The 16,393-nt window shown below is 56.6% G+C and overlaps 1 protein-coding gene across 2 annotated transcripts in view; it reads right to left on the reverse strand.

The window, feature by feature from the left end:
• SLC2A5 (solute carrier family 2 member 5) overlaps positions 1 to 16,024 on the reverse strand; it is a 54,547-nt gene extending 38,523 nt beyond the window's left edge. Inside the window, exons 1-3 of one of the 2 annotated variants that reach the window (XM_029578918.1) lie at positions 15,887 to 16,024; positions 13,224 to 13,320; positions 6,302 to 6,375 (exon numbers count right to left, since the gene is read on the reverse strand). In XM_029578918.1, the coding sequence (XP_029434778.1) occupies positions 6,302 to 6,356 (55 nt within the window). In that variant the 5' untranslated portion in view covers positions 6,357 to 6,375; positions 13,224 to 13,320; positions 15,887 to 16,024. Of the gene's footprint in view, positions 1 to 6,301; positions 6,376 to 13,223; positions 13,321 to 15,886 lie in introns of those variants that run through there. The other variant, XM_029578917.1, reaches the window with a different exon arrangement.
• Between the last annotated feature and the right edge of the window lie 369 nt (positions 16,025 to 16,393).

Below are 16,393 nucleotides of genomic sequence, written 5' to 3' on the forward strand. Positions count from 1 at the left end.
AGACAGCCAGAGGGCGGAAAGGGTGGCAGATAGACAGACAGACAGCCAGAGGGAGGAAAGGGTGGCAGACAGACAGACAGACAGCCAGAGGGCGGAAAGGGTGGCAGAGAGACAGAGGGAAGGAGGGGGGAACAAAAGCCTCCTTGTGATTTCCCCCCCAGAGTCCTCAGCTGTCGAGTCTGTGGAAATGTTGGCAGCCCCTATAGAGACCTTCAGATATCTCAGAGGTTTCCATGCACAGGAAAGAAGCCATTTTCAATGGAAAGGAGGATCTAGAACGAGGGGTCATGGGATGAGGGAGAAAGGGGGTTGGCCCGGTAATAATCGTAGGAAATATTTCCTTACAGAGAGGGCAGCAGATGCGTGGAACGGCCTCCGCGTGGAGGTGGTGAATTCACGTAATAATACAGGGGATCTGTGATGGGAATGGTGAGGGCAGGTAAATTAGGCAGAGGGTCCATAGCGGCTGTTTCTATGCTTAACATGCACACGCGGGAGGGGAGGCTGCAGGCTCCCTGGGACATTTGCTTAGCAATTCTAATAAGGATGGTTACTGCAAGTCACAAGATGACAAACTTAACCTAAAGTCATACGAATGAATGCCTTGCAAACTGTTCAAGTGATGTACGGACAGGAGGGACCCAGTGATGTGAGGACAGGAGGGACCCAGTGATGTGAGGACAGGAGGGACCCAGTGATGTGAGGACAGGAGGAACCCAGTGATGTACGGACAGGAGGGACCCAGTGATGTGAGGACAGGAGGGACCCAGTGATGTGAGGACACGAGAGACCCAGTGATGTACGGACAGGAGGGACCCAGTGATGTGAGGACAGGAGGGACCCAGTGATGTACGGACAGGAGGGACCCAGTGATGTACGGACAGGAGGGACCCAGTGATGTGAGGACAGGAGGGACCCAGTGATGTGAGGACAGGAGGAACCCAGTGATGTACGGACAGGAGGGACCCAGTGATGTGAGGACAGGAGGGACCCAGTGATGTACGGACAGGAGGGACCCAGTGATGTACGGACAGGAGGGGACCCAGTGATGTGAGGACAGGAGGGACCCAGTGATGTACGGACAGGAGGGACCCAGTGATGTGAGGACAGGAGGGACCCAGTGATGTACGGACAGGAGGAACCCAGTGATGTGAGGACAGGAGGGACCCAGTGATGTACGGACAGGAGGAACCCAGTGATGTGAGGACAGGAGGGACCCAGTGATGTGAGGACAGGAGGAACCCAGTGATGTACGGACAGGAGGGACCCAGTGATGTGAGGACAGGAGGAACCCAGTGATGTACGGACAGGAGGAACCCAGTGATGTACGGACAGGAGGAACCCAGTGATGTGAGGACAGGAGGGACCCAGTGATGTGAGGACAGGAGGAACCCAGTGATGTACGGACAGGAGGGACCCAGTGATGTACGGACAGGAGGGACCCAGTGATGTGAGGACAGGAGGGACCCAGTGATGTGAGGACAGGAGGAACCCAGTGATGTGAGGACAGGAGGGACCCAGTGATGTGAGGACAGGAGGGACCCAGTGATGTGAGGACAGGAGGGACCCAGTGATGTACGGACAGGAGGAACCCAGTGATGTGAGGACAGGAGGAACCCAGTGATGTACGGACAGGAGGGACCCAGTGATGTGAGGACAGGAGGGACCCAGTGATGTGAGGACAGGAGGGACCCAGTGATGTGAGGACAGGAGGAACCCAGTGATGTGAGGACAGGAGGGACCCAGTGATGTACGGACAGGAGGGACCCAGTGATGTGAGGACAGGAGGAACCCAGTGATGTGAGGACAGGAGGGACCCAGTGATGTACGGACAGGAGGAACCCAGTGATGTACGGACAGGAGGGACCCAGTGATGTGAGGACAGGAGGGACCCAGTGATGTACGGACAGGAGGGACCCAGTGATGTGAGGACAGGAGGGACCCAGTGATGTGAGGACAGGAGGAACCCAGTGATGTACGGACAGGAGGGACCCAGTGATGTGAGGACAGGAGGAACCCAGTGATGTGAGGACAGGAGGGACCCAGTGATGTACGGACAGGAGGAACCCAGTGATGTGAGGACAGGAGGAACCCAGTGATGTGAGGACAGGAGGGACCCAGTGATGTACGGACAGGAGGGACCCAGTGATGTGAGGACAGGAGGGACCCAGTGATGTACGGACAGGAGGGACCCAGTGATGTACGGACAGGAGGAACCCAGTGATGTGAGGACAGGAGGGACCCAGTGATGTACGGACAGGAGGGACCCAGTGATGTGAGGACAGGAGGGACCCAGTGATGTGAGGACAGGAGGAACCCAGTGATGTACGGACAGGAGGGACCCAGTGATGTGAGGACAGGAGGGACCCAGTGATGTGAGGACAGGAGGAACCCAGTGATGTACGGACAGGAGGGACCCAGTGATGTGAGGACAGGAGGGACCCAGTGATGTGAGGACAGGAGGAACCCAGTGATGTACGGACAGGAGGGACCCAGTGATGTGAGGACAGGAGGGACCCAGTGATGTGAGGACAGGAGGAACCCAGTGATGTACGGACAGGAGGGACCCAGTGATGTGAGGACAGGAGGGACCCAGTGATGTGAGGACAGGAGGGACCCAGTGATGTGAGGACAGGAGGAACCCAGTGATGTACGGACAGGAGGGACCCAGTGATGTGAGGACAGGAGGGACCCAGTGATGTGAGGACAGGAGGGACCCAGTGATGTGAGGACAGGAGGAACCCAGTGATGTGAGGACAGGAGGAACCCAGTGATGTACGGACAGGAGGGACCCAGTGATGTGAGGACAGGAGGGACCCAGTGATGTGAGGACAGGAGGGACCCAGTGATGTACGGACAGGAGGGACCCAGTGATGTGAGGACAGGAGGGACCCAGTGATGTGAGGACAGGAGGAACCCAGTGATGTACGGACAGGAGGAACCCAGTGATGTGAGGACAGGAGGGACCCAGTGATGTGAGGACAGGAGGGACCCAGTGATGTGAGGACAGGAGGGACCCAGTGATGTAAGGACAGGAGGGACCCAGTGATGTGAGGACAGGAGGAACCCAGTGATGTGAGGACAGGAGGGACCCAGTGATGTGAGGACAGGAGGGACCCAGTGATGTGAGGACAGGAGGAACCCAGTGATGTGAGGACAGGAGGGACCCAGTGATGTGAGGACAGGAGGGACCCAGTGATGTGAGGACAGGAGGGACCCAGTGATGTACGGACAGGAGGGACCCAGTGATGTACGGACAGGAGGAACCCAGTGATGTACGGACAGGAGGGACCCAGTGATGTGAGGACAGGAGGAACCCAGTGATGTGAGGACAGGAGGGACCCAGTGATGTGAGGACAGGAGGGACCCAGTGATGTGAGGACAGGAGGAACCCAGTGATGTGAGGACAGGAGGGACCCAGTGATGTGAGGACAGGAGGGACCCAGTGATGTGAGGACAGGAGGGACCCAGTGATGTAAGGACAGGAGGGACCCAGTGATGTGAGGACAGGAGGAACCCAGTGATGTGAGGACAGGAGGAACCCAGTGATGTACGGACAGGAGGGACCCAGTGATGTACGGACAGGAGGGACCCAGTGATGTGAGGACAGGAGGGACCCAGTGATGTACGGACAGGAGGGACCCAGTGATGTACGGACAGGAGGAACCCAGTGATGTACGGACAGGAGGGACCCAGTGATGTACGGACAGGAGGGACCCAGTGATGTGAGGACAGGAGGGACCCAGTGATGTGAGGACAGGAGGGACCCAGTGATGTGAGGACAGGAGGAACCCAGTGATGTGAGGACAGGAGGAACCCAGTGATGTGAGGACAGGAGGAACCCAGTGATGTGAGGACAGGAGGGACCCAGTGATGTGAGGACAGGAGGGACCCAGTGATGTACGGACAGGAGGAACCCAGTGATGTGAGGACAGGATGGACCCAGTGATGTACGGACAGGAGGGACCCAGTGATGTGAGGACAGGAGGGACCCAGTGATGTACGGACAGGAGGGACCCAGTGATGTGCGGACAGGAGGGACCCAGTGATGTGAGGACAGGAGGGACCCAGTGATGTACGGACAGGAGGAACCCAGTGATGTGACGACAGGATGGACCCAGTGATGTACGGACAGGAGGGACCCAGTGATGTGAGGACAGGATGGACCCAGTGATGTACGGACAGGAGGGACCCAGTGATGTGAGGACAGGAGGAACCCAGTGATGTGAGGACAGGAGGAACCCAGTGATGTGAGGACAGGAGGGACCCAGTGATGTGAGGACAGGAGGGACCCAGTGATGTGAGGACAGGATGGACCCAGTGATGTACGGACAGGAGGGACCCAGTGATGTGAGGACAGGAGGGACCCAGTGATGTACGGACAGGAGGGACCCAGTGATGTGAGGACAGGAGGAACCCAGTGATGTACGGACAGGAGGGACCCAGTGATGTGAGGACAGGAGGGACCCAGTGATGTGAGGACAGGAGGGACCCAGTGATGTGAGGACAGGAGGGACCCAGTGATGTGAGGACAGGATGGACCCAGTGATGTACGGACAGGAGGGACCCAGTGATGTGAGGACAGGAGGGACCCAGTGATGTACGGACAGGAGGGACCCAGTGATGTGAGGACAGGAGGAACCCAGTGATGTGAGGACAGGAGGGACCCAGTGATGTGAGGACAGGAGGGACCCAGTGATGTACGGACAGAAGGGACCCAGTGATGTGAGGACAGGAGGGACCCAGTGATGTGAGGACAGGAGGGACCCAGTGATGTGAGGACAGGAGGAACCCAGTGATGTACGGACAGGAGGAACCCAGTGATGTGAGGACAGGAGGGACCCAGTGATGTGAGGACAGGAGGAACCCAGTGATGTGAGGACAGGAGGAACCCAGTGATGTGAGGACAGGAGGGACCCAGTGATGTGAGGACAGGAGGGACCCAGTGATGTACGGACAGGAGGGACCCAGTGATGTGAGGACAGGAGGGACCCAGTGATGTACGGACAGGAGGGACCCAGTGATGTGAGGACAGGAGGGACCCAGTGATGTGAGGACAGGAGGAACCCAGTGATGTGAGGACAGGAGGGACCCAGTGATGTGAGGACAGGAGGAACCCAGTGATGTGAGGACAGGAGGGACCCAGTGATGTGAGGACAGGAGGGACCCAGTGATGTGAGGACAGGAGGAACCCAGTGATGTACGGACAGGAGGGACCCAGTGATGTACGGACAGGAGGGACCCAGTGATGTGAGGACAGGAGGGACCCAGTGATGTGAGGACAGGAGGGACCCAGTGATGTACGGACAGGAGGGACCCAGTGATGTGAGGACAGGAGGGACCCAGTGATGTGAGGACAGGAGGAACCCAGTGATGTGAGGACAGGAGGAACCCAGTGATGTGAGGACAGGAGGGACCCAGTGATGTGAGGACAGGAGGGACCCAGTGATGTGAGGACAGGAGGGACCCAGTGATGTACGGACAGGAGGGACCCAGTGATGTGAGGACAGGAGGAACCCAGTGATGTGAGGACAGGAGGGACCCAGTGATGTGAGGACAGGAGGAACCCAGTGATGTGAGGACAGGAGGGACCCAGTGATGTACGGACAGGAGGGACCCAGTGATGTGAGGACAGGAGGGACCCAGTGATGTGAGGACAGGAGGGACCCAGTGATGTGAGGACAGGAGGGACCCAGTGATGTACGGACAGGAGGGACCCAGTGATGTGAGGACAGGAGGGACCCAGTGATGTGAGGACAGGAGGGACCCAGTGATGTGAGGACAGGAGGGACCCAGTGAGAAGAGAGCACACAGTGCCCACAGCAGAACTGAAGCTGATTGTGAGGGCAGAGTATGCTGGGTGCATCTCAAGCTCAGTCCCCGGCTGCGATCATTTCCCCTCCCATTACGCGGCAGGTTCAGGGCTCCTTCCACAACTCTGCAATCACAGGGCCTGAGTCCTGCCATTACATCAGAAATGGGACTCGCTCCTCCAGCATGCCTGGCAGCAACCCCCAGCCACCTGGGGACTGCTCGCCTTCTGCACTTGAGGTGGTGTCCTGAATACAGAGGACATGTCGCCACCAGCTCATTCAGGCCAGTGACATCACTAAGCATTATCAAAGCAGCTCTGCCATTGGCTGGGAGAGGAGCCCTGCAAGGTGGATGTTTTCGGCCGGTACCCGAGAACAGGTTGGGCCGGTATCTGGGACGGAGGACATTCTTAGAATTGTATTCATTCTTCCAGTAAAGCTCCGCGCCCGCCCGACCTCGCCACATTCCCCTGCTCATGTGCCCTTACCAGAGCTGCTCTCAGGAGCCACCGATTCCTCCTCTTCCAGCAGAATCTGCAACATCTGAATTCAGCAGCGCCAGCTGGAAATAAAGGAAAGCAGGAAAAGGTACATTCAGGAGCTCCTGGACTTTTCATGGACCCCCCTAGTCATAGTCCTGTCACAGCTTCCCCAGATGTGACTGTGTCCACCACGGGCCCCCAGCACCACAATGGGGGTGCAGCTATGCACATCAGCATTTAGGCAGTTCATTTGCCCAGGCCCCACCCTACCCATGTGACTGCCCACACTTACCACCAGAATGTAACTCGCCTTGAGCTAAATCTACATCAAAAAAACAAAAAAAGACACGACAAGCGCCCAGGGGAGAGAGAGAAGAGGCTGAAACTGCTCGGCAGCCCCATGTAATGAGGTCGTTCAGAGAAACTGTCAGGCCGATACAGTACAGTGCAGCGCTCCGGCGAAGCGCACTAACCCGCCATTGGACGCGCTAGCGTTACCCCTTATTCAGTAAGGGGTAATAGCGCGTCCAACCCCCCCGAACCTAATAGCACCCGCAACATGCAAATGCATGTTGCGGGTGCTATTAGGTATTCCCGCGCGATTCAGAAAGCAAAATGTGCAGCCAAGCCGCACATTTACTTTCAGAAATTAGCACCTACCCAAAGGTAGATGTTAATTTCTCTCTGCACCAGGAACGTGCACAGAAAAGCAGTAAAAACTGCTTTTCTGTGCACCCTCCAATTTAATATCATAGCGATATTAAGTCGGAGGCCCCAAAAGATAAAAAAAGTAAAAAAAAAAAATAATTTTGTAATAGGCCCGTGGCTCGTGGGTCGAAAACCGGACGCTCAATTTTGCCGGCGTCCGGTTTCCGAGCCCGTGGCTGTCAGCGGGCTCGAGAACCAATGCCGGCAAAATTGAGCGTCGGCTGTCAAACCCGCTGACATCCGCCGCTCCTGTCAAAAAGGAGGCGCTAGGGACGCGCTAGTGTCCCTAGCGCCTCTTTTTACCGCCGGACCTAATTTAAATATTTTATTTTACTGAATCACGCGCACAGGACAGGCCTGTGTGTGCGCAACATGGAAATCCAATGCTAATGATGGCATCGGCCTTTACCCCCCTTTAACACTGGAAACTTCCAGTGTGGGATGTTACATTTGCCACACATGCAGCTGGATTTCTGCTTCCTGTGCAGAATGCATGAATTATATAAGCACAGGCCACATTCTGCTGTGCACTAAGCCTTGTCTTATGCTTTAACAAGTCATTGGCTTACTGCGTCAGAAGCTTTTACAAAATGAAATTGTGTGTTAGGACACCGAGCACTGAATTTCCATCGGAGCCGATCCCAAGTCTTTGCCATCACTGCAGGAAGTGCAATCTCTGCTCTCCAATCCCTGCTCACTTTACTAAACGCCTGGCGCCCAAAGCAAGCTGCAGAGCAAAGCAAAAGGCAAGATAAGAACAATACAGAGAGCGATTTCTACCTGCAGCGGGTGTGCAAGCCTGAATACATTCCTAAAGCCAGCTCTCATTACACCAGGAGCCACTAAAGGCCTGGCTAGGACCAGGACAAAGCAGAAATAGCCCTAATCACTGCAGCCACAGAACCCACAGATAGAAAGGCCCCAGACAGTTTGCAGCTCGCAGGCTGCTCGAGAGCTAAAGGAATTACAGCCTCGTAAGTCTGCAGCCTGCCAGAGGTCCAAATTACACCAATGCTCACAGGGAACTTGTGTGCACGCTTGCTTCAGAAATCATCCCGTACAAAGTGCCTGCACGAACTTATATCCGCTAATCTGGACAAGGGTGGAAATGGGAAACCCTAAGCCAGACTCCAGCCCTTGCAGCTAAAACCCTCACAGTATGAAGGCCGGGTCTAGCAGAAGGCAGAATGCAGTGCAGCCCCTGACCCAGAGAGGCAACAGAGCCAGTCTAAAGGGCAGGTGGGGAAATAAGAAGACGAGGAGGCAGGGCATTTGCAATGGGTTAGGGAGATGCTGCAGCCTGCCATGTGCAAGATGCAAGTTCAATTCCTGCTGCAGGCCAGGGCTGGTAACGCTGCAGAGGCAGCACTCACATCACCTGCATTGAACAACGTCTACCACCAGACCAAGAAGCCATGTGAACTGGGCTGTGGAGCAAGCCGCAGCGTGTGGCCTCTGGCCAAGGGCTGAGTGACTTGGGAGGGGTTAATTGTGAAGAAAAGCTCATGTGGAGACACCACTGTGACCCTGCTGCAGTCGTGTCTCTTACCCACAGGAGCGAGAGACTAGAGAAGGCAGCAGGTGAAAGAGCCTTGCATACAATCAGAATTCAGGGCTTCTCCCTTCAGCGAATGCTCGACCACTGTCCATGTGACAGGTGCTACGCGGGGCTTTCGGAAGGGAGGCAGCTCGGTGGTCAGTGCCACTTACTCCTGGAAATCATTTTATGACAGCAGAAATATGGAGGGAGAGCCCATGAGGCTGAAGATGATAGAAATTAAGTTATTACTGCCTCAGTCTGGGATCTCAGCCCCTGCCCTCACCTCCTCCTTTCAAGCTGACCTCTGCAGCAGCCATCCTGCCAATAGCGCATTTCCACACACACAATCCACTGCAGTCAGAGTCTCCCAGCATCAGAATTCAATCGATAGGCAGCATTCACTCTGCACTACCTGTGCAGCGCAGGAGGAGGTCACCTGAGCAATGGGCAGGCCTGCAATGGACCATGACCTCCAGGGAAAGGCAGCAGCATAGCTCCAGGAGCTCTAGGGAGACTTGGGGATGCTATATCTGAGTACTGGAATAACAGGGGGGTGCCACAGGGCAGGAGTGAGCTGCATCGGCAGAGCTGTGTGTGAGGGTCTCAGTACAGGAATAGCAGGGGGTGCTGCAGGGCAGGAGTGAGGTGCATTGGCAGAGCTGTGTGTGGGGGTCTCAGTATTGGAATAGCAGGGGGTGCCACAGGGCAGGAGTGAGCTGCATTGGCAGAGCTGTGTGTGGGGGTCTCAGTATTGGAATAGCAGGGGGTGCCACAGGGCAGGAGTGAGCTGCATCGGCAGAGCTGTGTGTGAGGGTCTCAGTACAGGAATAGCAGGGGGTGCTGCAGGGCAGGAGTGAGGTGCATTGGCAGAGCTGTGTGTGGGGGTCTCAGTACTGGAATAGCAGGGGGGTGCCACAGGGCAGGAGTGAGCTGCATCGGCAGAGCTGTGTGTGAGGGTCTCAGTACAGGAATAGCAGGGGGTGCTGCAGGGCAGGAGTGAGGTGCATTGGCAGAGCTGTGTGTGGGGGTCTCAGTACTGGAATAGCAGGGGGTGCTGCAGGGCAGGAGGGAGGTGCATTGGCAGAGCTGTGTGTTGGGGGGGTCTCAGTACTGGAATAGCAGGGGGTGCTGCAGGGCAGGAGTGAGGTGCATTGGCAGAGCTGTGTGTGGGGATCTCAGTACTGGAATAACAGGGGGGTGCCACAGGGCAGGAGTGAGGAGCATTGGCAGAGCTGTGTGTGTGGGGGTCTCAGTACTGGAATAGCAGGGGGTGCTGCAGGGCAGGAGGGAGGTGCATTGGCAGAGCTGTGTGTGGGGGTCTCAGTACTGGAATAACAGGGGGTGCTGCAGGGCAGGAGTGAGGAGCATTGGCAGAGCTGTGTGTGTGAGGGTCTCAGTACTGGAATAGCAGGGGGTGCTGCAGGGCAGGAGTGAGCTGCATCGGCAGAGCTGTGTGTGAGGGTCTCAGTACAGGAATAGGAGGGGGTGCTGCAGGGCAGGAGTGAGGAGCATTGGCAGAGCTGTGTGTGGGGTCTCAGTACTGGAATAGCAGGGGATGCTGCAGGGCAGGAGTGAGGAGCATTGGCAGAGCTGTGTGTGGGGGTCTCAGTACTGGAATAGCAGGGGGTGCTGCAGGGCAGGAGTGAGGTGCATTAGCAGAGCTGTGTGTGAGGGTCTCAGTACTGGAATAGCAGGGGGTGCTGCAGGGCAGGAGTGAGGAGCATTGGCAGAGCTGTGTGTGGGGGTCTCAGTACTGGAATAGCAGGGGGTGCTGCATTGGCAGAGCTGTGTGTGTGGGGGTCTCAGTACTGGAATAGCAGGGGGTGCTGCAGGGCAGGAGGGAGGTGCATTGGCAGAGCTGTGTGTATGTGTGAGGGTCTCCGTACTGGAATAACAGGGGGGTGCCACAGGGCAGGAGTGAGCTGCATCGGCAGAGCTGTGTGTGGGGGTCTCAGTACAGGAATAGGAGGGGGTGCTGCAGGGCAGGAGTGAGGTGCATTGGCAGAGCTGTGTGTGGGGGTCTCAGTACAGGAATAGGAGGGGGTGCCACAGGGCAGGAGTGAGCTGCATCGGCAGAGCTGTGTGTGGGGGTCTCAGTACAGGAATAGGAGGGGGTGACACAGGGCAGGAGTGAGCTGCATCGGCAGAGCTGTGTGTGTGGGTCTCAGTACTGGAATAGCAGGGGGTGCTGCAGGCAGGAGTGAGGTGCATTGGCAGAGCTGTGTGTGGGGGTCTCAGTACAGGAATAGGAGGGGGTGCTGCAGGGCAGGAGTGAGGTGCATTGGCAGAGCTGTGTGTGAGGGTCTCAGTACTGGAATAACAGGGGGGTGCCACAGGGCAGGAGTGAGCTGCATTGGCAGAGCTGTGTGTGGGGTCTCAGTACTGGAATAGCAGGGGGTGCTGCAGGGCAGGAGTGAGGAGCATTGGCAGAGCTGTGTGTGTGGGGGGGGGTCTCAGTACTGGAATAGCAGGGGGTGCTGCGGGGCAGGAGTGAGGTGCATGGGCAGAGCTGTGTGTGTGGGGGGGGGGTCTCAGTACTGGAATAGGAGGGGGTGCTGCAGGGCAGGAGTGAGGTGCATTGGCAGAGCTGTGTGTGGGGGTCTCAGTACTGGAACAGCAGGGGGTGCTGCAGGGCAGGAGTGAGGTGCATTGGCAGAGCTGTGTGTGGGGGTCTCAGTACTGGAATAGCAGGGGGTGCTGCAGGGCAGGAGTGAGGTGCATTGGAAGAGCTGTGTGTGGGGGTCTCAGTACTGGAATAGCAGGGGGTGCTGCAGGGCAGGAGTGAGGTGCATTGGCAGAGCTGTGTGTGGGGGTCTCAGTACTGGAATAGCAGGGGGTGCTGCGGGGCAGGAGTGAGAAGCATTGGCAGAGCTGTGTGTGGGGGATCTCAGTACTGGAATAGCATGGGGTGCTGCAGGGCAGGAGTGAGGAGCATTGGCAGAGCTGTGTGTGAGGTCTCAGTACTGGAATAGCAGGGGGTGCTGCAGGGCAGGAGTGAGGTGCATTGGCAGAGCTGTGTGTGAGGGTCTCAGTACTGGAATAGCAGGGGGTGCTGCAGGGCAGGAGTGAGGTGCATTGGCAGAGCTGTGTGTGAGGGTCTCAGTACTGGAATAGCAGGGGGTGCTGCAGGGCAGGAGTGAGGTGCATTGGCAGAGCTGTGTGTGAGGGTCTCAGTACTGGAATAGCAGGGGGTGCTGCAGGGCAGGAGTGAGGTGCATTGGCAGAGCTGTGTGTGATGGTCTCAGTACTGGAATAGCAGGGGTGCTGCAGGGCAGGAGTGAGGTGCATTGGCAGAGCTATGTGTGTGGGGGGGGTCTCAGTACTGGAATAGCAGGGGGTGCTGCAGGGCAGGAGTGAGGTGCATTGGCAGAGCTGTGTGTTATGGTCTCAGTACTGGAATAGCAGGGGTGCTGCAGGGCAGGAGTGAGGTGCATTGGCAGAGCTGTGTGTGTGGGGGTCTCAGTACTGGAATAGCAGGGGATGCTGCAGGGCAGGAGTGAGGTGCATTGGCAGAGCTGTGTGTGAGGGTCTCAGTACTGGAACAGCAGGGGGTGCTGCAGGCAGGAGTGAGGTGCATTGGCAGAGCTGTGTGTGAGGGTCTCAGTACTGGAATAGCAGGGGGTGCTGCAGGGCAGGAGTGAGGTGCATTGGCAGAGCTGTGTGTGAGGGTCTCAGTACTGGAACAGCAGGGGGTGCTGCAGGCAGGAGTGAGGTGCATTGGCAGAGCTGTGTGTGAGGGTCTCAGTACTGGAATAGCAGGGGGTGCTGCAGGGCAGGAGTGAGGTGCATTGGCAGAGATGTGTGTGGGGGTCTCAGTACTGGAATAGCAGGGGGTGCTGCAGGCAGGAGTGAGGTGCATTGGCAGAGCTGTGTGTGAGGGTCTCAGTACTGGAATAGCAGGGGGTGCTGCAGGGCAGGAGTGAGGTGCATTGGCAGAGCTGTGTGTGAGGGTCTCAGTACTGGAACAGCAGGGGGTGCTGCAGGCAGGAGTGAGGTGCATTGGCAGAGCTGTGTCTGAGGGTCTCAGTACTGGAATAGCAGGGGGTGCTGCAGGGCAGGAGTGAGGTGCATTGGCAGAGCTGTGTGTGAGGGTCTCAGTACTGGAATAGCAGGGGGTGCTTCAGGCAGGAGTGAGGTGCATTGGCAGAGCTGTGTGTGTGAGGGTCTCAGTACTGGAATAGCAGGGGGTGCTGCAGGGCAGGAGTGAGGTGCATTGGCAGAGCTGTGTGTGAGGGTCTCAGTACTGGAATAGCAGGGGGTGCTTCAGGCAGGAGTGAGGTGCATTGGCAGAGCTGTGTGTGTGTGGGGAGGGGGGTGTTCTCAGTACTGGAATAGCAGGGGCTGCTGCAGGACAGTCTGCCCACCTAAGATTGTTCCTCTTTGATTTTATACCACTTTTCAGAAGATCTTATACATTCCCACAGTTAAACCCCCAGCAGCTCCCTGCCACTGCCCTGTGCATGTGTGCCAGGCATGCTCTGCCATGTTAGGGCTATAAGGAGGGCAGCTCCCTCCCTCATCCTGTGAGAGCTGGAGCTCCGTGCAGTCTCTCAGTATTAGACGTCTGATGCAGTCCTACACCACATTCTGCTCATTTGCTCAATGATATTAAACTTTGGAGAATCAACACTCTAGCCCCCTCTCATTTCTCGTATCTGTCACCCCCTTCTTCTCCATTACCACTGTGTCTGTCGCAAGAAGGCTTCAGCTCTGGTTCCCAGCAGGTCTGGCTTCTCTGAGCAGCGTCCATCCCCTCCGTGTGCCTGTGAAGTGAGCACTGAAGCAAGAAGAAATGAAAGCAGAGAGGGGTCGAATGAAGCCAACATCCTAACAGGTGCCCAGCAGCCATTCTAACCTTCTCCAGGCTGGGGTCCAGCTTTCTCTCCGTGCAAACGTTTCCATTCGTGAACCAGTTAGAATTTACAATAAAATCCTTCCCAAAGCCAGCCCCTAACACACAGGACAAGCCCGGGCACGTCGGAGCCCTCAAACCCTGGGCAGGGACTCTGCTTCTGTTGAGAATTTACAGACTGGCTTCAGCTCCTTACTGACCCATAGCCATGTGCTGACCCATAGCCATGTGCTGACCACTGCACTTACATGGGACAAGCCCACAGCCTGCAGGGCAGCAAATCTCTAATACTGACCAGTGTCACACAAGACACACATCCCAATCCCATCACACACAGGACGCAGTGACACACAATGCCAGTCCCATCACACACAGGACGCAGTGACCCAAGCCCCTTACACACAGGATGCAGTGACACACAATGCCAGTCCCATCACACACAGGACGCAGTGACACACAATCCCAGGAAACAGAAATCCCAGGACGCAGCGACACAATTCCACCAGACACACAATCCCAATCTCATCCCACACAGGATACAGTGACACACAATCCCAGTCTCATCCCACACAGGATGCAGTGACACAAGCCCCTCATACACAGGACACAGTGACACACAATACCAGTCCCATCACACACAGGACACAGTGACACAAGCTCCTCACACACAGGACGCAGTGACACACAATGCCAATCCCATCACAAGGTCACAGTGACACACAATGCCAGTCCCATCACACACAGGACGCAGTGACACAAGCCCCTCATACACAGGACGTAGTGACACAAAATGCCAGTCCCATCACACACAGGACACAGTGACCCAAGCCCCTCACACACAGGACACAGTGACACACAATACCAGTCCCATCACACACAGGACACAGTGACATAAGCTCCTCACACACAGGACGCAGTGACACACAATGCCAATCCCATCACAAGGTCACAGTGACACACAATACCAGTCCCATCACACACAGGACGCAGTGACACAAGCTCCTCACACACAGGACGCAGTGACACACAATGCCAGTCCCATCACAAGGACACAGTGACCCAAGCCCCTAACACACAGGACGCTGTGACACACAATGCCAGTCCCATCACAAGGACGCAGTGACCCAAGCCCCTCACACACAGGTCACAGTGACACAAAATGCCAGTCCCATCACACACAGGACGCAGTGACCCAAGCCCCTCACACAACAGGACACAGTGACACACAATGCCAGTCCCATCACAAGGACGCAGTGACACACAATGCCAGTCCCATCACACACAGGACAGTGACCCAAGCCCCTGACACACAGGACGCAGTGACACACGATGCCAGTCCCATCACACACAGGACACAGTGACACACAATGCCAGTCCCATCACACACAGGACACAGTGACCCAAGCCCCTCACACACAGGACGCAGTGACACACAATGCCAGTCCCATCACACACAGGACACAGTGACACACAATGCCAGTCCCATCACACACAGGACACAGTGACCCAAGCCCCTCACACACAGGACGCAGTGACACACAATGCCAGTCCCATCACACACAGGACGCAGTGACCCAAGCCCCTCACACACAGGACGCAGTGACACACAATGCCAGTCCCATCACACACAGGACACAGTGACCCAAGCCCCTCACACACAGGACACAGTGACCCAAGCCCCTGACACACAGGACGCAGTGACACACAATGTCAGTCCCATCACACACAGGACACAGTGACCCAAGCCCCTCACACACAGGACACAGTGACCCACAATGCCAGTCCCATCACACACAGGACACAGTGACACAAGCTCCTCACACACAGGACGCAGTGACACACAATGCCAGTCCCATCACACACAGGACACAGTGACACAAGCCCCTCACACACAGGACACAGTGACACACAATGCCAGTCCCATCACACACAGGACACAGTGACACAAGCCCCTGACACACAGGACGCAGTGACACACAATGCCAGTCCCATCACACACAGGACACAGTGACACACAATGTCAGTCCCATCACACACAGGACACAGTGACCCAAGCCCCTCACACACAGGACACAGTGACACAAGCCCCTGACACACAGGACGCAGTGACACACAATGTCAGTCCCATCACACACAGGACACAGTGACACAAGCTCCTCACACACAGGACGCAGTGACACACAATGCCAGTCCCATCACACACAGGACACAGTGACACAAGCCCCTCACACACAGGATGCACTGACACACAATACCAGTCCCATCACACACAGGACACAGTGACACAAGCCCCTCACACACAGGACACAGTGACACACAATGCCAGTCCCATCACAAGGACACAGTGACACACAATGCCAGTCCCATCACACACAGGACACAGTGACCCAAGCCCCTAACACACAGGATGCAGTGACACACAATGCCAGTCCCATCACAAGGACACAGTGACACACAATGCCTGCCACACCATTAGCGATTTCCTTCTTACTTCCCAAATCCGGAGCCCGGGAAGCAGCGCAGGGTCCTGAGATCGGCAGAGCCGGCTGGCGAGTGAGGCAGCAGGAGCGGCGCCGAGTGCTGCAGTGCCCCCTCCGGGAAAGTGCCGAGCTCAGCACTGCCCCAGTGCCGCAGCCGCGGCGCCGGCACTTTAAGGAGGGGAGGGGGCGCGGCCTAGGACAGGGAAAGTTCTCATCGGAGAGCGAGGGAGGTCCTGCGCCTCCCCAAAACCTCGGCTTTCTGCATGAAAGCCCCAGGCAGGTAGGGATCTCGGACTTTACTCATCCCCAGAGCTGCCCAGGAAGCAGAAGCAGAGGCTCCTCTTTGGCCTGAAGATTTGCCCCCCATGGTAGTTGCCCAAGCCCGGCCTTGATTAAGTCTTCCAGTTCCTTTCGCCTTGTTGAAGCTTGGGCTTTGAGCAAATCCCCATCTGAAGACGAGATCCTTCCGTGCAGCCTCTCTGCCAGGGCACTGGAGCGCTAGTATAGTGCTCCCCGGG

The sequence above is a fragment of the Rhinatrema bivittatum genome, chromosome 15, assembly GCF_901001135.1.
Source record: "Rhinatrema bivittatum chromosome 15, aRhiBiv1.1, whole genome shotgun sequence".
NCBI lineage: Eukaryota > Metazoa > Chordata > Amphibia > Gymnophiona > Rhinatrematidae > Rhinatrema > Rhinatrema bivittatum.